At 29.1% G+C, this 24,219-nt stretch overlaps 1 protein-coding gene across 1 annotated transcript; it reads left to right on the forward strand.

Annotated features, from left to right (window-relative positions):
- The first annotated feature begins 1,161 nt into the window (after window positions 1-1,161).
- Window positions 1,162-23,850, forward strand: LOC132942758 (dynein axonemal heavy chain 12-like). The gene is made up of 49 exons (XM_061011396.1): window positions 1,162-1,196; window positions 1,277-1,457; window positions 1,606-1,778; window positions 2,844-3,003; window positions 3,490-3,667; window positions 3,744-3,909; window positions 3,996-4,100; window positions 4,309-4,714; window positions 4,770-4,889; window positions 5,775-5,908; window positions 5,974-6,139; window positions 7,670-7,824; window positions 8,258-8,368; window positions 8,464-8,728; window positions 8,817-8,992; window positions 9,071-9,299; window positions 9,418-9,624; window positions 9,684-9,853; window positions 9,914-10,193; window positions 10,264-10,503; window positions 10,564-10,729; window positions 10,789-11,012; window positions 11,072-11,370; window positions 11,467-11,653; window positions 11,713-11,942; window positions 12,003-12,389; window positions 12,455-12,992; window positions 13,050-13,255; window positions 13,311-13,461; window positions 13,528-13,706; window positions 13,776-14,130; window positions 14,208-14,521; window positions 14,585-14,991; window positions 15,133-15,293; window positions 15,359-15,806; window positions 15,870-16,005; window positions 16,066-16,463; window positions 16,632-16,824; window positions 16,900-17,056; window positions 17,178-17,383; window positions 17,985-18,125; window positions 18,198-18,349; window positions 18,438-18,811; window positions 18,875-19,054; window positions 20,966-21,244; window positions 21,308-21,544; window positions 21,612-22,109; window positions 22,686-22,915; window positions 23,501-23,850. The coding sequence occupies exons 1-49, from the start codon at window positions 1,162-1,164 to the stop codon at window positions 23,757-23,759; spliced, it is 11,349 nt and encodes a 3,782-aa protein (XP_060867379.1). The 3' UTR covers window positions 23,760-23,850.
- Window positions 23,851-24,219: the final 369 nt, after the last annotated feature.

Below are 24,219 nucleotides of genomic sequence, written 5' to 3' on the forward strand. Positions count from 1 at the left end.
TACAACGAATACTAATTAGTAATTAGCTGTAAAATGTCAATAGGTATTACCAAATATGTTTCTATTTATATAACAATTTATCGTATATGAATAGTATAAATACCTACTAAATGACGGTGTTCGGATTAGATAAGTATTATTTTATCTAGATAAACATAAAGATAATGCAACTCAAATGTATCTAGATCACGGCTATAGATAGTATGGTTGCCCATCGACCCATGATTCCTAAACTTGAAAAGTGTCTACCGAAATGAATCTCTATAATCAGTATTAAAGTTAAATCAAACAGCTGGAGACTTAAGCACTACCGCTTATATGTCAGTGGCTATCATGGAACTACAATTTACATTTGAAAGATAATTGCATTTATAGTCACTACAACAAATAAGCGCTAGTGCGTAAGTCTCCAGGTGTTTAATACCGATAATGGAGATTCATTTCGGTAGACACTTTTCTAGATTCGTTGGGAAACCATACTATCTTTAATCGTGATCTAGATAGATATAAAAGATAACTTAACTCGTATTTATATAGATAAAGATAAAGATAAATACTTTTTTATTTAGATAAAAAAAAAGATACAATTTAGTTTTAAATTTAGGTATATTTTAGTTGGGTACTATATTCCTATAGGAACATAATAATAATAATGATATAAATAAAAATAATTACATTTATAAACCATAGTCCATAAACTTGGTTTGAGAATTTGTATAAATATTTAAAATGCATTTGTACAATTTCGTAATTTTTATAAATAAAAAATGTATCTAGATGAATTTATGTAGATTAGTAAAAAAATTATATAAGATGAACGTTTAGATACCTTGTAATACTATTTATCTAGATAAGATAAAAATATATGAACAAATAATTATTTTGATATTCCGAACACTGCTAAATGGGCATACTTATGGTAATTGGTTGGTACTATGGTAACGTACATAATATTATTTAGTTATAAATTAAGTAGTAATATTATAATGTATACTAGGTATATAATATCAACAAAATGTACGTTTCTATGAACCATAAACTGTAGAAACCACTAATCACCTCATTATTATTATTAAATGTTTTGTGGCGAATTATTGTCAAATATTTCATAGACACAATATTCTATTCTATGCATATATAATATACTTATCTATTTCAGAAATGAGTGAACTTAGAAAAATGATTCAACATTTTATGTAAATTTAAAATAATAATAATTTTTGGATACTTTAAAAATATCATTAATCCACCTTTTATTATTGTCTACTGCGCTTAGGTGTGAACGTGCCGAAAGACAAATAAATAATTTATCGAAGGCTAAGAAATCCGAACCACCTGATCACCAAGACGAAAATATTGATATGCCTCAGATTTATTATCATAAGTATTTATTAAGAAGCGCCGAGGCTGTAGAACCCGTTCCTATGCAAAAATCGTGGATAGAGAATATACTTAAAGTACCTAACCTACTCACATAATATCATTATATACAATATTTATTTTCCTATCAGCTAACCGTTTTACACTATAATTACCAACCTATATAATAATATATCTAAACATATTACTTACATATTTGTACCTAGAAATTAATCGCTTTGTTAGAAATCAGGGTCAGACCGTTGGAAAAATAACAAAATATTGGGATTTTTGATTGAGGAAATTAAAGCTCATTACATTATCAATGGTAAACAGTTTTACGTAGATAGTACTATACTACCGGTTCTGAACTTAAAATATGAACCTGAAAGCCCGCAATCGAAACCACTAACTAGACCGTGAGTTATTAATTATTATTTTTTTAAATTCAACTTTGAATGGTATTTAAAGCTATTTGGGCTAACCTATATATTTTAAATTCTGCAGTATAGGAGGAAAAACTAAAAATTATCCATTATTTTTAAAAATTAAAAAGCTCTTAGTAAAACGTTTATATGTATATCATCCAACATTAATCAAGATCCAATATTTTAAAAGGCAGCGAGTTCCAACGACAATGATTGATGTAGAATCGTATAGGTATGTTAAGTATTTACATAATACAGCAATGAATAATATGGGTAACAATTTTGGATCACTACGATCGAATAAATTGTTGGTTTTTTTTAGATTTAACGAATATTTTCAAGACCTTAGCGATGTAATGACAACTTTAAAAAAAAACTTCCAAGCACAATGCACAGATCTGTATAATAATTGGTATGAAAAAATTTTAAAAATTTTAGATGAGAAAACAGCAACAGTTGGCATTGCATTGAAGGGAATTCCGGAGTTTCTTAAATGCATAACATACACAATTAGTTTAACAGTACGTTATAATTAAATACCTACTTTAATAATTATAAATTTAGTGCATACGTTGCTGCTCCTCACATATTAAAACAAAAAAATATTTATATATTATTACCGAACATCTGAAGTAGGTAGGTTAAAACTGATGAAAAAAAAGTATTTTAAATTAGGTAGGTACTTACCTGCCATGCAATTGTATTTTTTGTGGAAGTATATGAGTATTTAAATTTTATATTTTAAGGAATTATTCCTAAATTGTTGTAGGACAGTGTGTTCTGTTTTTGAACGAAAAAAAGAACAAAGTGTGTTACAATTTATAAAATAATTAAAATTAAGTTTTACATTGGAATTTTTTTTTTTAACAATCTTTATTTTTATTAATTTAACTTAATAATATAGCGTATATTGGTAATTGTAAGCTTTACTATACCTACTTATAATATTTATAGAAACAATTATGATGATTTTAAGAATGATTATACGTTGAACAGATAAATATTTTGATGATTGATGTTAAGTTATTATTTGTATTATTATTTTTTACAGATTGAACGAATAATTTTAAAATCGTTGGATTGTATAGTACAATTATTTGGAGATTTAGCAACGACGCCTAAAATAAATATTAAGTTACATTTTGTGGGTTCAAAATGTATCAGTACGCCGTCTGTGGAAGAAATTATTGATCAATACTGCTCAGTTTTGAATTTAGTGTGTATTTTAAATTATATTATTATACATTTTACAAGTTTAAAATGTTTTTGTGGAAAACATATTTTTATAATAATGCATCCTGCGTTTCATATTATATACCTTATTAAAATTACATTTGAACAAAAAAATTATCGTTTCTTAAAGATCTAGCAATTTTTTTTAAATTTAAAAATTGTTTAAATAGGTAGCTGTGTTCAGAATTGAGTTTTAAATTTAGTAATAATCAGTATAGTTACCACTTTATCTTATTATAGTTATAAACATATAACTTATGACTCATTCAAACAGTAGTCTATAAACAATTAATAAAATTAAACTAATTCTGCTCACATAATTATATACTAAGAATATTATATACCTATCTATTATCTACTAAAAACATAAATAGAAATCGAACTTTTTTAACCATAACAATATCTAGGATTTTAATATAAATAAATCGCTGATATTTTATATATTTGTATGGCTTTATTTCATACATAGATAAACACTGCATTCAGTGAATTACCATCTTTGGAAACGTTCTACGATTCAAATCCAAAATCTTCTCAATTTATTTCTATAAATCGTGATAGTCAATACTTATCAGAAGCAAGAGCCACTTTGGAGGAGAAGCTACATTTGATGTATAAGAATTTGGTGTCATATTTAGAAAAGTTGGGTAGGATTTTGTTGTCTAAGTAAACGATATTATACCTAGTGATTTAATTTATTTTCATGTGGACTTTTTATTGCAGAAAGTGATTTCAGTGAAATCGTAAACGAAGAACAACCGGAAAATTTTTCCCTATATTTACAGGGGAATCACACGTATGACGAACTGATAGAAACGTTAGATTTTTTTCAGTCTTTTAAGAATAGGTCTAAAGAATTAGGAGAATATTTTGAGTTTGAACTAGTAAAGTAAGTAATATACTTACTCAATACAATGGGTGCTTGAATTTTTATTGTTAAAATAATAATAAACTACCTATTACGTATTCTTATAGTATTGATCAGAGTGACATCAAAAATTACCTATACGATTTAGCCAAAAATTATATGGATCAGATTGTCGAGCACGCCGTTATTAATAATTTAATTGATCATAAAAGGTATATTATACATGATAATAATTTTTTTTATTATAAATAATATTATCTATATAATAATTTATATTAGTTAAACCAAATAGGTTCTATTAGACATTAGGTAGGTACTTGCTTTTTGCACTAAAGATTATTCTTCATTAATTGGGATATAATTATTATTTAATTGCTGCTACTGTGTTTTATGGTTTGTAAAATGTTCGTAATTGCTTAGCGTGAATGATAAATTCAACGAAATGGTTGCACGTGCTTTTACCAAACCGAAAAATTCGAAAGAGTTTTTGGATCTTGGTGATTATATGTTGTATGCTACTACCACATTTATGCAAGAGATGATTGAAACAGTGAAGTATTTATCTGCTGTCGCATGTGACTTATCGCTGTATACTGTGCTACCTAAAGAATTGTGGGAAGCACACGCGTCTTCTGTAGCGTGGATACAAAAATCATCACACATTTTCATCAGATATTCTACTATTTACGAAGCAGGAAAATCTAAAGGAGAAGAAAATATGGGAAAAACAATTAGTAAATTGAATTATGATTTAGATACTTTTGAACCTAGTCTTACGTTCTTGGATCGTATCGATGACATCAACAAACTCTATGAATATAAACTAGTAATACAAAAAGTGTCTATTTCATACAACTGTATTAATTATAAATTTTTTGCAGTTCATGAATGCATTAGTTAGAAAAATAGATAAATTCGATGCGACTGTTGCTTGGATTAACGGAGAAAAACAGTTGTTTAACAAAGAAATTACTCCATTCCAAGAACTCACCGATATTAAAGTACATAACTATGTTAAGAGGACGTCACACCCGCATGTGTTGTCTTCGTCTTACAAATGTACTACATAGCAAAAACTGTTTTGCGTGGGACAAATTTTATCTATCTGTGTTTGTAGTAGTGGCTACGAAATTGCTGAACGTATTATAGGCTAGAAAATGATCTATGCAACAGCGTGCCTATATTTTTGATAACATAAATACAATAAAAGTTATTTGCTTCTAAACATTTGATTTTTTTGTTTTTTTTCATTTGCTTATAAAAAATTATGGGATAATGCTATTAAAAAAAAATCACGTTGTTGCACAGGTAAAATTCTTCTTCACGTGTTGTGAACATTTGGTAGTTTTACAACAAATATGGTGCGAGAAAAGTTGTCCCGCGCAAAACAGTTTTTGCTATATTGTACATTTGTAAAATGGAGACAAGATAATATGCGGGTGTAACGTCCTCTTAAGAAATGTATATATATTTTTAAATTTGATACCGATAATATAAATCTCAAAATTTTAGTGAGTTTTGAAAACAAGTATTATTTTTAAATCTATTCTGTAACTACTCAAAAATATGTTTAACATCTACTTTTTAATAATTGTTAATTTAAACCCTACAAATTATGACACCGAAAAAATAACACTACATTAAAATTAAACGCATCTTACTTTATGAACACATTTTGGTAAATCTAGTTTAGAAATGGGTACCGATAGTTCGTTCGCACATATTTTTATTTTATTATCCGATATCGAAAATATAATATAACATCATCTTAAGCGTTTTCAATACCGGGATACTAAATTAACGAGGAGTGTATCTGAGATATAAAATAGTATAAAAATAAGGACGAATGGATTATACGTGTTTTCTAAATAGTTACATTTTAAAAGGATTTCACGAAGCCATTCATCGATCTCATTGATTTTTCCTATCGTTGGTCGTTGAAAATGAATGCATGGATGAACGGTGACTTCGATACACTTATAATATATGATGTAGAATTGCAGTTCGATGAATTTTACAAGTAAGTATAAAGAAAACATTTGAATTATAATACAATTTATAACTAAATCTGTCATATAAATTTAGAGAAGCGTTAAGAATACAAAAATTATTAAGAAATAAATGTAAAGAAATGATAACATTAAATGAAGGTAAAATATATGAAGGTATAATGGATACTCCGAACATGAACCTCTGGCCAGCACCTTTAAAGATTATACAACAAATAGTTGATAGCATGAAGCAGTTCAGGGTTCGTATATTATTTTAGATTCTGAGTGTAACGATGAATGTATTGATTTTACAATGATGTGTGTGTGTTTTTTTTTGTGTCTATCATCACGGTTTGGGGCAATAAAACTGCTTCGATTTTCTTCAACAGTACCTTGTTCGATGAGAAAATGAATCTAGTTGGTGCATTCGGGAGATCAAATTTTAAAATTCCTAATAGTTTTCAAAAGCGCCAGGAAAAACAACATAAAAATTAAGGAAAAACGGGAATTTTTACGCAAAATCGGTTTTCCACAAAATCGATTTTGGTTTTTAGTGTAACTCTAAAACAAATGAACGTATATACATGCAATTTTCACTGGTCGTTTATATTTGCATTTTTTATACACGATAAAGTTTACAAAATATTTTGTACTGTTTAGGAACATTTTCAGTTTCCAATTTTATTAGTATTTTTTTCTATGGATGTCAATAAAACTTTATTTGTTGGGTAAAAAAGCTTAAAAATGTATTACAAGATTCCTACTTTATTGTTACTATGATATTTGAAAAATATTAAAAATCCTTAGTCACAGTTTTTATTTATACAAAATATGGAAAAATCACGAAAATTAGCAAATTATTTTTAAGAATTCATAACAATTTTTCTTTTTAAATCTAAGATTTTAAAATGTAATATAAGATTTCTTATAAGATTATCTACTTTTATCAAAAAAAAATTGTCTATAAGAAAGTCAAATTAAATTTTTATATTTTTATTGAAATTCAAATTTTTACAACGTTAGATATTCACTCGATTTCTCATGTAGCGATTTTCTTATTTTATTGTCATTAAAAAACAAATGACTGTAGATACTTGAAAATTTCACCGAATATTTATATTAACATTTTATATACACCATACAATTTTGAAAATAATTTGACTCTTTTTGAGCTGTTTACAGACATTGTCAATTTTCAATTTTCTTAGTTTTTTTTTCTATAAATATCAATAAAATGTTATTTGTTGGGTAAAAAAGCGTGAAAATTGAATGCAAAGCTCCTGATATATTGTTACAATAGCAATTGAAAAATATTAAAAATACATACGCACAATTTTTTTGATAAGCATTTAAAGTTCGAATTTTGACAAAATTTTTCGAATTTCAAATTTAATAATTATTTTGTAGTTAAAAATTTATAAAATGTTCATTTTTTATTGCTAAGGATTGAAAATTTAAAACATGGGTCCACGTAAATAGGTAAATATATAAATTACTTTATTCACAATAATATCATCAAATATACTTAGTAATACCATAGGCTGACTGACCATTTTCGCTTTGAATCGTTTTTCTTATACAGTGATATTATATCATTGCATTCAAATTTAACACCACTATTACAGTGACCCACTTGTAACCTACTGTACAGAAGATCGACATCCATTTACCCACCCTTTTAAAAATATGAATTTAAAGAATAAAAGGGGAGTTGTAAATAAATCACAAAATTATACAATTTTTAATTCAATAAAATTGGGTATTTATCAAAAAAAGTGTACTGATTTTAGCAATGTATCCCAACCATTGGAATATTGTGTAACCCACATTTGGCTGATAGGCATTGGCAAGACATGTCTGAATTAACGGGATATGACTTTACACCTAATGCTGGAACTACACTAACAAAAATTTTAGATTTAAAATTAGGACCATTACTAGCTCAGTAAGTATAACTTTTGATTTTGAGAATATTATATAAAAATCTGAACTAATAAAGTAGGTATAATGTTATTTCAATGTAATTTGGGTGAAAACATAAGTATTTGTTTTTACTTATATTAGTGAATTAGTTACTTTATATTTATATACGTATTTACGGTATTACATAACGCACACATCTGTTTACCTACGACTACTTGTCTAAATTATTATACTTAGGTAAAAATGTTTATGGATAAAACAATAACCGTTGAAAAATGTATAGAATATATTCAATTTGTATGTAATAGTCAATAGATAAATAAATAAATGTACCTACCTATATAATATAGAATTTGTAGTAACTATAAGATGGTATATTTGAGAGATGTAAATTAAAAATGATGTTTTAAGTATAGATAAATAAACCATCAATATTTTTAAATATATTTTTACAGGTTCGATATTATTAGTGTGGGTGCTACAAAAGAAGAACAGTTACGAAAAACTTTGATAAAAATGAAAGAAGATTGGAAACATATTACATTATCTACCAGCCCTTACTATAAGTATGATTTATTTTGACATAAAATGTATTATTACACTAAACAATTTAAATAATTATAAAATTGGCTTATTCGTAATTTTTAATTTTATTTTTAAGGGATACAAATTTAAATATATTGTCTGGATTGGATGATATACAAATGGTACTTGATGACCACCTTATAAAGACTATATCAATACGTGGTTCAGCGTTTGTAAAGCCAATAAGAAATGAAGTAAACGAGTGGTTTGAATTGGTTAACCGTATGAATATGACACTGGAAGAGTGGGCAAAAGTACAGATACAGTGGCTTTACCTTTTGCCAATATTTAGTTCTAAAGACATAGTTGCTCAAATGCCCGAAGAAGGATCTTTGTTTAATGTATGGCCCGTGGGACACAGTGATTGAATCGCAGTGTTAAGAATCTCAACAACGCTTAATGAACATTTATTTTATATATTTTATTTAGGAAATCAATGTGGTTATTAAAGGATTGTTGGGTATGGTTAATTCAGATCCGTTAGCCACTAAGTGTATAGGACAAGAAGGTGTATTAGAATCATTAAAGAACTGTAATGATATGATGGAAACTATAAATGCAGGAGTAAATAACTATTTGGAGAAAAAACGTTTATACTTTCCAAGGTGAAATTAATTTTATAAATTAGAGTATAATATAGAATTCGAATGTAGTGGATATAATTTATTAAAACCCAATTATAGGTTTTTCTTTCTTTCAAATGACGAAATGTTAGAAATTTTATCGGAAACTAAAAATCCCAAAAAAGTTCAGCCTCATTTAAAAAAATGTTTTGAAGGAATCGCTAAACTGGAGTTTAATAAAAATTTAGATATTTTAAAAATTTCAAGTAGCGAGGGTGAAGAAATTGAACTTAATCAATTTATTTCGACTGTGGAAGCAAGAGGAAGTGTAGAAAAGTGGTTGATTCAGGTAATTCTTTAAGAAAAATAAAATATAACTTTAATAATAATAATTAATAATAATAATAATTATTATTATTTGAGTTCATAAGTCTAATGAAATATTTTCTGTTGTTATTTCTATTTAGGTAGAAGAACAAATGATTATATCAGTTAAACAATGTATTGAAAATGCTTATAATGAATATCCGACTATAAAACGAACTCTGTGGGTACAAAAATGGCCAGGTCAATGTGTTTTGTGTGTCACTCAAATGTATTGGACTGCAGAAGTTCACGACGTATTTAATGCACACGAAGTTGGAAAAATGCAAAATTATCATTTATTTTTAACTGTAATACTGATTTTAACTTGTAATTAACTATTTATATACCTAATCAAAATTTTTTTTAGAACCAATTGAATAATATCGTTGATTTAGTGCGTGGTAAACTAAGCAAGCAGACAAGAATATCCTTAAGTGCGTTAGTCACATTAGATGTTCATTGCAGAGATGTTGTTGATGATTTGGTAAATAATAACGTTTCTCACCATATGGACTTTAAATGGCTGAGCCAGTTAAGGTAACTTAAGATCAGTCTTAAATTTGTTTAAAAACTTTTGTAACTGGTTTTTTTTTTTAGGTATTACTGGAAAGATGATGTATTGGTTTGTATTACCAACGCAACTGTATATTATGCATACGAATACCTAGGTAATACGCCTAGGCTTGTGATCACTCCTTTAACAGATAGATGTTATCGCACCTTAATCAGTGCTTATCATTTACACTTAAATGGTGCACCTGAGGGACCAGCTGGTACTGGGAAAACAGAAACAACGAAAGATTTAGCAAAAGCTTTGGCCGTGCAGTGTGTGGTGTTTAATTGCTCCGATAGTCTTGACTACTTGGCAATGGGAAAGGTATATGCATATTGAGTATAGGCACGGTTAAAGTTATTATTTTTTATTAATAATACATTTGGGTTTGAAGTTTTTTAAAGGGTTAGCTTCAACTGGAGCTTGGGCTTGTTTTGATGAATTTAACCGTATTGACATCGAAGTATTGTCAGTTATTGCTCAGCAGATATTAAGTATTATTCAAGCGGTGAGATCTAATGTTGAAACATTCATGTTTGAAGGCACTGAACTTACATTAAACCCAAAATGTTATGTGTGTATTACTATGAACCCGGGATACGCTGGGAGATCCGAACTTCCTGATAACTTGAAGGTTTAAATTTATAGAAATAGCAACAGCTGAATTAAATAACAATACTATTATGATTCATAGGTTCTTTTTAGGACTGTGGCTATGATGGTACCGGATTATGCAATGATTGGAGAAATATCGTTATATTCCTACGGATTTGTGAATGCACGAGAATTATCTGTCAAGATTGTAACAACTTATAAATTGTGCTCCGAGCAATTATCATCTCAATCGCATTATGACTATGGTTCAAATATTTTCTAGTCATAATTAATGTATAGATTATATTATATTATTTATTTTTAGGTATGCGAGCTGTTAAGACCGTTCTTATAGCAGCTGGTAATTTAAAAATGAAGTTTCCAAAAGATGACGAGTCAGAACTATTACTCAGATCTATTTTGGATGTGAATTCTGCAAAGTTTTTAAGTAAAGATGTTCCTTTATTTAATGGAATCATTTCTGATCTATTTCCTGGCGTTCAAATGCCAAATCCTAATTATAAAAATTTGATGAATGCTGCAAATATTGTAAGTATCTTTTTTAATTAGATGTTTAAATAAATATAATATCACATCGTTTGGTTTAGGTGTGTGCAAAGATGCAATTACAACCAAACGATAGTTTTATGGAAAAACTAATTCAAACATACGAAATGATGGTAGTTAGGCACGGATTTATGTTAGTGGGCAATCCATTTGGTGGAAAGACATCATTGCTTCATTTACTTGCAGAAACGTTGAGTTTACAGAATCAACTTGGTCAAGGTGAAGAAAAGGTCGAATATGAAACAGTCAATCCCAAAGCATTGACTATGGGTCAGCTTTATGGATGTTTTGATGACGTTTCACGTGAATGGTCCGACGGTATTGTAGCTAACACATTTAGGTATAGTTTTATTTATTTAAGAAACATAGATCATTTAAGTATACTTAATATTATAAAGTTGTTTAAATGTTATATTTTATTCGATTTAATATATAGAGCGTTTTCGATGGCAGAGACTTTAGATAGAAAATGGTTGATTTTCGATGGTCCGGTTGATGCGGTTTGGATAGAAAATATGAATACAGTATTAGATGATAATAAAAAGTTGTGTCTAGTTTCTGGTGAAGTAATAAGTATGCCAGATTGTATGTCTATGATATTTGAAGTAATGGATCTTAATCAGGTATGGATATATGACTTAAGTGTTTATAAATCTACGTACAATAAAATAATATATTTTAGGCATCTCCCGCCACTGTATCTCGGTGTGGTATGATTTATTTGGATCCTGCAACTTTAGGTTGGAGACCATTAGTAGAAATGTGGTTAAAAACTTGTCCAGAACTATGGTATTTAGATCAAAATGGCATAGATATTATGTGCTTATTTGATTGGATAACTAATCCATGTCTATATTTTGTGCGTCGTAATTGTGTTCAATTAACTAATGCTGGAGAGACAAACACGGTTTTGTTAGTTGAATTATAAATTTATAACCTTTATTATTATTAATTTTATTTGATATTTTACAGGAATGTCGTAAATATACTGGAGATGCAGTTAAAAAATTCTAACGTTGATGATCCAGAATTAAATGAAAACTTCACACTTTATTTACAAGGAGCCTTTGTATATGCTTCTATTTGGGGTTTTGGTGGAACGCTAGATTCAAATTCAAGACCAGTATTTGATCTTTATTTTAAACAATTGTGGAAGGGAGAAATAACTGGTTTGGAACCACCAGAAACTCTAAGTCCTTTGGAAATTTTGATACCCAGTGAAGGATTGTTATATGACTATGTGTACAATTTTACATCAAAAGGATCTTGGAAAAGCTTATCGGAAGTTGTAAAAAATAGTAAACTCCACGAAATGAATAACATTGAACAAACTCTAGTACACACACTTGACACTGCGAGGTAAATTCATGTATCTAAATAATATTCATAATTTATTTAATGTATTTATTTGTTTGTTTTCATAGATATTTGCATTTAGTCGAAATGTTTATTTTTCATCATAAACCATTATTACTCTTTGGTTCTACTGGTACTGGAAAGAGTTTCTACATAAAAAATTATATGATGAATCAATTGTCGTTAGATGAATATGTTCCATCTTTTGTTACGTTTACAATCCAGACGTCTGCTAATTTTACACAGGAAATGGTTTTATCGAAACTTATAAAGCGTAAACGTGGTGTATATGGACCGCCAAAAGGGAAGATTTGTGTGATATTTATCGATGATATGAATATGCCTATCAAAGAACAATATGGAGCTCAACCACCCATTGAATTATTAAGACAATATTTTGACCATGGACACTGGTATGATCTACAAGATACAAGCAAAGTTCACCTTAAGGATATACTCATGTTAACTGCTATTGGTCCAACTGGTGGAAGTAGACAAGATGTGTATGCAAGGTTTTTGCGTCATTTCGGGTTATTTGCTATAAACTCATTTGATGATACAAGTATTACAAAAATATACTCAACGTTACTTAATATTGGACTAAAAGTATATAATTTAATATCAAAATTTGATTTTTATTATTATACACAAATTAATTTTTAGAGGAACGGTTTTACATTAGAAGTGGTTCCTATTATTGATAATTTAATTCAATCAACAATTGATTTATACAAAGCAGCTATTACCAATTTGGCACCAACGCCAGCGAAATCACATTATTTATTTAATTTACGAGATATTTCAAAAGTAACAAATGGAATACTGATGTTTCGTAAAGAGAGCTTTACTCACCGGAAAGTGTTCATAAGGTGTGTATATTTAAAAAGTGACCGTTAAGAAAAAATCCTTACGTTTATATTATAGATTATGGGTACATGAAGTACTCAGAGTATTCTATGATCGCCTTATTGATGATAAAGATAGAGAATGTTTATTCAATGAAATTCGTAAGACAGTTAATACAAATTTTCAAGAAACATTCGATGTAGTGTTCAATGATTTATCAAGTTCAGTTGTACGCAACTACATATATATATACGTAGTATGCATGAATACAATAATATAGTTCTTTAATGTTTAGCCTATTCATTACCAAGATATGACAAATCTCTTATTTACAAGTGCTACAGATATTGATGCGGCTGAAAACAAAAAATATGAAGAACCACCAGAGTTATCAAATTTTGTAGAAATAGCGCAAATGGTGATGAATGAATATGACATGACACATAAGTCAAAACTAAACATAGTTTTGTTTAAGTAAACTAATTTAAATAATTTTTAAATATTATTATACAAAATATATTATATTGTTCATGTATTTTAAAGATATGCTCTCGAACATCTTTCGAGGATATGTAGAGTTGTATCAATTCCCGGTGGATGTGCATTGTTAGTGGGAGTAGGAGGCTCAGGCCGACAATCTCTCACTCGATTAGCATCGGAAATGTATAATTTTAATACTTTTCAACCAGAGATAACTAAGAGTTATGGATTCAATGAGTGGAGAGATGATTTGAAATTCGTATTAATGGAATCTGGAGGAAAAAATCGTCCAACTGTATTTTTGTTTGCTGAAGGACAAGTCAAAGAAGAGTATTTTTTACAAGACATTGATTCTCTGTTAAATTCTGGCGAAGTGCCAAATATATTTACTTTAGATGAACAGCAAAGTATATTGGAGGTATTATCTTAATTTGTACATTAAAATACCATGTTATAAAAATCATTATAATTTGATCTTAATGTTGATAATTATAGATGGTTAGATTAGCTGCTCAAGGAGGAAATAGAAATTTAGATATATCTCCATTGGTCGTTTTTGATTATTTTATCAACCGCTGCAAACAAAATTTACATATATTTTTATGCTTTAGTCCAATTGGGTCGACATTTAGAAACCGCTTGAGGCTTTATCCATCTATGGTCAGTTGTTGTACAATTAATTGGTTTGAGGATTGGCCAGAAGATGCGCTAGTAATGGTAGCACATAAATACATGGAAAACGTAAACCTGTCTATGAAAATTAAAGAATCAGCGGTCACAGTTTGTCAGCGCTTTCACATTGATGCAAGGTAAGTAATAATAAATTATTTTACTCGAAAAATTGAAATAATAAAGTTCCTAAATAATTACAGACGATTATCTTTGGAATTTTATTCTATCACTCATCGTCGAACGTACATAACATCTGCGTCATATCTGGATTTAATTAAAGCGTATACGAATTGTACTAACCTTAAGCAAAAAGAAATTATGGAAGAAAAAATGCGTTACGTTGGTGGCCTTAAAGAATTAGAGTATGCTACTGTTCAAGTTAATCAAATGAAAGAAGATTTATTTATACTTCAGCCCAAGCTAGAAGTAGCCCAAAAAGATACTGAAAAAATGATGATTATGATATCACGCGAGACAGTTGAAGTTGAAAAAGCTACTGCTAAAGTACAGGTCGATGAAAAAGTAGCAAACGTTCAAGCTGAGGCAGCTAATGAACTAAAATCAGAATGTGAAACTGACTTAGCATTAGCTATACCAATTTTAGAAGGTAATTAAGTTAATTTAGAATACTCATCCAACGTTAACAAAACAAATAATTTTTGTTAATTAATTTTGTTATACTTTTACATTATAATTAAGTACAATGATTAAAATTAAATTAAATTGGTAACATAATATTCATTTTTAGATGCAATCGATGCTTTAAATACTCTTAAACCAGCTGATATTACGTTGGTAAAATCGATGAAGAATCCTCCTGTTATAGTAAAAACTGTAACGGCAGCAGTATGCGTGATGAAAGGAGTATTACCAGATAAAAGGCCAAATCCTAATAAACCTGGGCAATATGTAGTGTTTTAATTATATAAAAATGTACACGTGATCAATAATAAGAAAATGTGGATTTTTTTTAGATAATTGACTACTGGGGTCCAAGCCAACGCTTATTAGGCGATCTAAATTTTTTGCAGACACTAAAGGAATATGATAAAGATAATATATCTGTTAAAATTATGGATGTTATACGCAAGACATATCTCCCTGATCCCAGTTTCCAACCAGCAATCGTAGGTAAAGCTTCAAGTGCAGCGAAGGGTCTTTGCAAGTGGATTATTGCATTGGATATGTATGATAGAGTGATAAAAATTGTGGCACCAAAAAAAGAAAAATTAGAGATAGCTAATACAGAATTTAATGCAACCATGAAAATATTAGATGAAAAGAGAAATGAAGTAAGAGAGTTACAGAAAAGATTAGATGCCCTTAAAGAACGCTTGCACCAGACAGTGTTAAATAAAGAAAAATTACTAGCGGAAGTAGAGTTATGTAAAAGCAAATTACTTAAAGCCGAAAAACTCATCGGTTAGTGAACCTAACATTAATTTATACTTAATTCAAAGATGAATTTATTTTAAAATTGTTCAGGAAGTCTTGGTGGTGAGAAACATCGTTGGGCCCAACGTGCTGAAGAGCTCCAGACCATCTATAATTGTATACCTGGGGATATTCTTATATCTTGTGGAATTATTGCGTATTTGGCTCCATTTACATCACATTTTAGGTATTCATTAAAATCATTAAATAGTCTATCCAATATCCATAGTCAACTTAAATTTTTCAGGTCATCGGTAATTAATAAATGGAAAGTATTATGTAATAGTTTAAAGATTCCAAGTTCAAAAAGTTACAGTTTAATTGAAGTTTTGGGTGTTCCAATAAAAATTCAAAACTGGACTATTAATGGTTTACCAATGGATTCATTTTCAATCGATAATGCAATAATTATGGACGGGTCTCAAAGATGGTCTTTATTGGTTGATCCTCAAGGCCAGGCACATAAATGGGTGAAGACGATGGAAAAATCTAATGATATAGTAATTGTGAAGCTAACAAATTCCAATTATATGAAAATGATTGAACTAGCTATTGAAGTTGGAAATCCAGTATTAATTGAGAACGTTCTGGAAGATTTAGATTCTCCTTTAGACCCAATATTATTAAAGCAGGTTTATAAACAAGGTAACTGCATTTAAATGAAAATTAATATTGGTAAAAACAAATTATAACTGTACTTTTAAAAATAGTTATTAATCAATTAAGTTATTATCAAGGTAATTTATTGATATTCAATTAAATGTGAAAATGAAATGCTATTAGTTGAATGAATTTACATTTAAAATTTTATAGGGCCTATGACGTTTATGGTGATTGGCGATAACGTTATTGAGTATAATACGAAATTCCGATTGTATATTACATCAAAGTTGAGAAATCCACACTATTCACCCGAAATATTTAACAAAGTTACCATTATAAATTTTGCATTGACCGTGGAAGGTTTAGAAGATCAGTTATTGGGGATTGTTGTGGCTAAAGAACGGTAAATAGCAATGCTCTCCGATAGATTATTTTGAAAGATTTTTTACTTAAATAAATATTTTATTCTCAATCCTAGGCCAGATTTAGAGTCAAAACGACAACAGTTAATTGTCGAAGGTGCGGAAAATGCTAAAGCATTGTTGGATGTTGAAAATAATATTCTACAAATACTTTCAGCACCAGGAAACATTTTAGAAGACGAAGATGCGGTTGATGTTTTAGATAACTCAAAGGTTGTATTAATATAACACAACTATATAGGTCAATACTATATATAATATAGTATTACATTTTGTATTCATTATATTATATTATAGTTTATTATACTTATTAAATATCATAATTGTTTCTTAGATATTATCTACAGATATTATTCAGAAGCAAGTGGCTTCAGTAGAAACCGTCGCGGTTATTGATGAGTTCCGGTTGCAGTATAAACCAATCGCTAAACACTGCTCTATACTTTATTACTGCATTTCTGATTTGCCTAATATTGATCCAATGTATCAATATTCTTTAAATTGGTTTTTCAATATATTTGTTATAACAATTGAAACAGCGTGAGTATACGGTTAATCTATATATCGTTTTCATTCATAATATTTCTATTTTATATCAAGTGTAGGTAGGTACTTGGATAAATTGTAGTTGTATACTTGTATATACTATAATGTATCTATATTTTTTTTTTTTTGCTTATTATATTATATTAATTAATACCATGATTTAAAAACTACAAAGACTGTACGATATATCATATTATTTTACATAGGTCGTCTAGTTCCAAAAAGTTTTAATTTTTTCATTTGTATTGTAATTTTATTTAGTTTTTTTCTATAAATGTTTTTTTGGAAAAATAAGTGTGAAAATGAAATACAAGGCTCCTAATATATTGTTACAATAGCAGTTGAAAATCCGCTTTTTTTTATTACATATAAACACATTTTTTTAAACCTATACTAATTAAGATTGTATTTTTGTATAGTGAATTATTTGTTATATAATATACTATGCTTAAATCAAATAAAATGTTTAAATATTATTAACGTATTAACCAATTTCAATGTATATACTATTATATAATATGTAACATAAAATATGTTCAGTAATAATTAATATTTTTGATGTTAAAATTCAATGGAAATGGAAATTTTTTTTTAGAAATAAATCCAGAATAATAAAAATACGGTTAGAAGCTCTGAAACAAACGTTTACATATAATTTATATGCCAACGTATGTCGGTCATTATTTGAAAAAGATAAGACGTTGTTTTCATTCATCATGTGTACTACAATAATGATGTGAGTGATAATTTTATATTATATTTTATAATATAATATATTATTATAGTCAGCGAATGGTCGTTATTTTAGAGCTGAAAACAAAATTGATAAACAAGAATTAATGTTCCTCATGACTGGTGGTGTAGGTCTAAAAAATGATGTTCCTAATCCTGGGCCTGATTGGTTATTAGGTAAAAGTTGGGATGAGATTTGTCGCCTGGATGATATAAGCACATTCAAAGGTATATAATTTACATATTTATATTGATAAATTGTTGTTTGTTTGGACAATTCAATATACAAAACGCACTCTATTATTACTTATTTCAGGTATAAAAAATGATTTTATAAGACAAGTGGAAGACTGGAAAAACTATTATGATTTAACTCATCATGAAAATGCGAAATTCCCTAACCCCTGGTACGATAAATTAAGTGATTTCCAACGTATTATTATCGTGCGCACAATTAGACCAGACAAAGTTATTCCTGTTATTACCAAACTTATAAAAATAGAACTTGGAGAAAAGTTCACTTATCCACCACCATTTGACATAAATAAATCCTACAGTGACTCAATTTGTCTGAGTCCTCTTATATTTATTCTATCACCTGGGATAGATCCTATGTCAAGTTTGTTGCTGTTTGCCGAAAAAATGGGACAGGCGGAAACTTTACAAAGTGTTTCGTTGGGTCAAGGACAAGTAAATAATCAATACATTTATTTAAATATATAAATATGACCATTAATTTATAACATTATGAAGGGTCCAATAGCTGAATCATTTATAAACGCCGCACGAAGTGAAGGCGGCTGGGTTTGTTTGCAAAATTGCCATTTGGCTACTTCATGGATGGAACAGTTAGAATTAATCTGTGATTCATTTGATGTATCTAACGTGCATAGTGAATTTAGATTATGGCTAACTAGCTATCCATCAGAAAAGGTATTATAATGATAAAAGTTTTTATTCTCGCTTATGTATATTATAGTGTCTTCTAATAACTCTAATCATTCATTATCTTAGCGTAATAGAATTATTTAATTTTTATCGTAATTTTTTAGTTCTTCAAGATAAAATGATACTTATTTTTATGCTAATTGTATTTTAATGTACTTAAGTTTCATTTGTGTGCAATACCTATAATTTCTATATTTTAAACAGCAATACTACCCATTTTCACATTGAGTCTTTTTTTTTTTTTTTTGTATTTTTTTCATGGACTTGATTGATGGACTGATTAAATCAGCGTTCCATCTTCGAAAATTGCTGATTCATACCATTTTAAATATTAGTTATTATTTACATGCGTATGTGCATCTATAATTATTTTTTTTAATCAATGATTTTTGAGATGAGTGCGATAAGCATCATATATTTACCAATATATTTTAAAAAATACCCTAAAATAAAAAAAACTTTTTAAATAATTTCAGAATTATAGAACGTATAATCTATAGTATGGCCCCAAATTTATCATTGACTTTTAGCCTCATATTTTTTTTATTTTCTTTCTGATTTATTTAAATTTTAGTGAATTTTTAAGTTTAGCTTATTTTTTAATGTTATTTATGACCACAGGATGTCAACACAAAAATTGTGTATACATTTTTTTAACTAGCAGGACATCCATCTCACTAAGCTTAAAAATTAACAAATTATAAAAATTTATTTCAAACGGTAGTATGCATGCAAATAATATCTATCTAATTTGAATTTAGAAAGTAAATTTATTCATTAAAATTAAGGCCCCTGCAAATGTGTCATTTTTAAGGAGTTGTGTTTAGGTAATTATTTTGTTCCTGCGATTTCTGATCATCTTTGTGTGTGTAGTAAATGATCATTAGGGTGTTATACTCCCCTACCATTACCCGCGACCCGCATCAATTTACAATACATTGTTATTTCTTATCTGGTTTATGGTCGCACGCACGCACATGCAAAGGTCATTCAATGTCTAGATCAAAATATTCAGAACCAATTTATGGACGTGAAATAGCCGTCACTCTGACAAAAATTAAGATACTTCTATACTCCGGCCCACGAGAGATCAGTACCGTCACGCGCATGCAGAATGACCGGCAGCGACGGTGCTGAGCTGTCGGTTGGTTGAATGGGAGCGATTGAGTGGGAGATGCGCGAAATCGGACACTTTTTGGTCGAATAGCGGTACTGATCTCTCGTGGGCCGGAGTATAGTGGTTCGATTTAAAAAATGTAAAGATATTTGTGTTGGTAAACAAGTTTACTTTGCATCGGTCGGAGCACTTTCTCAATTTTAGCAAATTCTTGACGAGAATAAATATTTTACATTTTATAAATTTATAAATTTTTAGTATTGAAAATATTCAAAAATATCTAAAATATAAAAAATATGCTCCGACCGATGCAAAGTATACTTGTTGACCAATTAAAACATCTTTACATTTTTTAAATTGAACAACTAGAAGTACTTTAATTTTTGTCAGTCACTATAAGGTCGTTTTGATGAAAAATTAATAGGGTTTGCAGGGGCTTTAATCAAAAAAAATAAAGACAAATAATTTATGGTAAAATTTGTTGGTTGTCATTTAATATGAAAATAGTTGAGTTTTACTGTGCATACGTGGACCTGGTGGACACGTACTTAAGTTCATAGAATAAAATTCAATAGTATACATTTGAGTAGGATTCATTAGTATCTTGATAAAAATAAAAATAAAGATAAAAATCACGGTTAATAACTTTCCGCGGAGTTAAGTATTTTGAGTTATTGTGGACACTCATTACCTATATAAAATATACTATAAAATAACCATATAGGATGTTATACAGTACCTATGTTTATTGTTTATAACTAAGTTAAAAATTGCTTAAGTTCCCAGTTTCCGTACTACAAAATGGCGTTAAAATGACCAATGAGCCCCCAACAGGCTTACAGGCGAATATGCTCAGAAGTTATCAGTCATATCCCGTTAAAGATCAAAATTTCTTTGAAGGGTGTCCAGGCAAAACCGAAATATTTACAAAACTTTTGTACGGAATTACATTTTTCCATGCTGTCATACAGGAGAGAAAAAAATTTGGGCCTATCGGATGGAATATACCTTACGGGTTTAATGAATCCGATTTTCATATTTCTATACAACAACTTCAAGTAATATTATATATGAATAATGATTTGGATATAAGTGTAATGAACGAACTAATTTAATTGTAGATGTATATTAACGAGTATAACGAGATACCGTTCGAGGCCGTCACATACCTGACAGGAGAGTGCAATTATGGTGGTAGAGTGACTGATGATTGGGATAGGCGTACGTTGAATACGATTTTGAACATATTTTGCTGTCCACAAGTTGTTGAAAATCCTAATTATCTGTTTTGTGATATTAGTACGAAGTATGGGTTACCCTTTCGAAACGATTACCACGGTTTTATAGAACAAATTGAAGTATTAAAACATTTCAGTAAACATCAATTAACACAATATTACGATAAATGTTTGTTTTTGATTTCAGGAAATTCCAACTGTCACAAGTCCAGAAGTATTTGGATTGCATATGAATGCGGGAATTACGCGTGATTTACAGAGCACATCGCTACTTTTTGACTCTATGTTATTGGTAGTGGAGTCCAGTGGTAGTACTGAAGATTCCGATACGGCTGATAATCTGTTGATAGGAATCGCGTCCGATATACTTTCGAAGCTGCCAAAAAATTTTGACGTGGAAATTGCATCGACCAAATATCCCGTAATGTACAACGAGTCCATGAACACAGTTCTCGTCCAAGAAATGGAACGTTTCAATATACTGTTGTCAGTGATACGTAAGAGCTTACAAGACCTGATAAAAGCCATCAGAGGCGCCATTGTTATGACGCCAGAATTGGAAACAGTGGCCTTATCGTTATCCGTGGCTAAATACCCAGTATTCTGGTCAAAGTTTTCCTATCCTAGCCTAAAATCTCTAGGCGGATACATAACTAATTTTATAGAGCGTCTTAATTTCTTACAAGTAAGACTTAGGCATTTTAATTATGAGTATACTCGCTATACTTTATTCAAGATAAAAACTATACTCGGTGGCCGACTTATGTGCAGTGCCGTTATTAGACGACATGCGTACAGATGGTTGACTCGGCGCGGGTGACAAACGGAAGTTACCTATGACTGCCATTCGATAAAAACTGCCCCCTCCCCGTGTATGGTTCTTAACTTGAATAGATTACTTATAGTTTCGTTGATTTTAACATTAACTTGGTTGGGTATGTAAAATAATTACGTAATCACTAGGTTCTTATATAAATTAATATCGAAAAAATATCGAACTGGATATAGAAAACGGCTGTTGGGTGCTATAGTTCCGCTTCGCTAATATTTTTTGATTATTTTTACAAGTAGATATTACAATTCAAATGGATTTGTTTGTTATTATTTACTTTTATTATTATATACAATAGACATGTATTATAATTATTTGATAATTGAGTGGGTGCACAAGTGCCCACCAACTACATTTATATCCTGTTCGAGATTTCATATGGTTACTGTTTACACAATATTATCTACCTAATAACATTTTTTTTTTTAGAATTGGTACGACAACGGTAAGCCCAATAATTTCTGGCTAAGTGGACTTTTTTTCACTCAAGCGTTTCTTACCGGAGCTATGCAAAATTTTGCACGTCGTTACACAGTACCTATAGATCAACTGTGTTTCGATTTTGAAGTGCAACATTCAGACCGAATTAATGCTGCTCCTGAAGATGGAGTGTATTGTTATGGTTTATTTATTGATGGTGCCCGCTGGGATAGAATTAAGTATGTTCTTATTGTATCCTAATATATACTAATGTTATTATAATATTACCTAGTGTCCGAGACGCAGTTCATATTTACAATATTCGGAAAATCTAATCTTTTCGTCAACTTATACAGATACGGCATTAACTACGACGTAGTACCTACACCTACATAATATAATAAGGCGTATCTGAGTTAACCGAGTTTCATCACGTTTAATAATCTTTTAAATTATGATTGTTATTGTTTATCCTACGTAGTCGTAGTGTGCTAAACGGTATTTTGTTTATTACTTTCTTTAACATAGATAAATTATTTTATAAAATTTAGCTATTAACAAAAATATGATTTTTTTAAATCATCATTATTTAAGATAAATAACTTCATTATTTAAATCTAATATGGCAGTATTGTTAGGGGCCATGTTAGGACATTAAAACCTTCGAAGACAAACATGTTTTTTATGAAATGAATGTGGTTTTCTTTAGTGCTAGAACTGTTTGATAACTAATATTCAATAATCTATATTTTACTGTATTAATGGCAAACACAACTAATTTGATCAAAGTATTGCATTTTACTAAACATGTTTTCACATTACAGCATGGTACTGGAGGAATCGTTCCCAAAAGTGTTAACAGATGTGTTACCATTAGTATGGTTCATACCTATAAGAAAAAATGAATTAAAGAACAAAAATAGATATGTATGTCCTGTGTATAAGACATCAGAGAGAAAAGGAATATTGTCTACAACTGGTCATTCCACCAATTACGTTCTACCGATGTTTCTGGACACCAACAAAAAGCCCTCTCATTGGATATACCGCGGAGTTGCTCTACTTTGTCAATTGAACGACTAAAATAGTTCTGTTTCACTAAATGTGATGTTAACATTTTATTATTCCGTTATTTCATATTATGTTAAATTAATAATAAATAAATATAATAATAATAAACTACCTAATACCTACGTATTATTTACCTTTATACCACCATATAAATCATATTATACCTACCTATAATTTATAATTTAAAATAATATCATGTATCTACGGTTATTTTTTTTTTTTTTTGAGTTATACCAAACAATCAAAATCAATTTTGTCAAAAACTTGTGTATTGCCTAAAAATTTCAGTTTGTCCTCAATTATTTATTTTGTTTTCCTCGTCAATTTTGAAAACTATTGGGATTCTCTTTAAATTAACAACCAAATTCATTTTCTCACTAGAAAATATACTGAAGTTGAAAATCGAAGCATTATTTCAACTATTTATCGTGTATAGACACACACAAAAAAAATCATCACACATTATTGTGAA

This window comes from Metopolophium dirhodum, chromosome 4 (genome assembly GCF_019925205.1).
Source record: "Metopolophium dirhodum isolate CAU chromosome 4, ASM1992520v1, whole genome shotgun sequence".
Classification (NCBI taxonomy): domain Eukaryota; kingdom Metazoa; phylum Arthropoda; class Insecta; order Hemiptera; family Aphididae; genus Metopolophium; species Metopolophium dirhodum.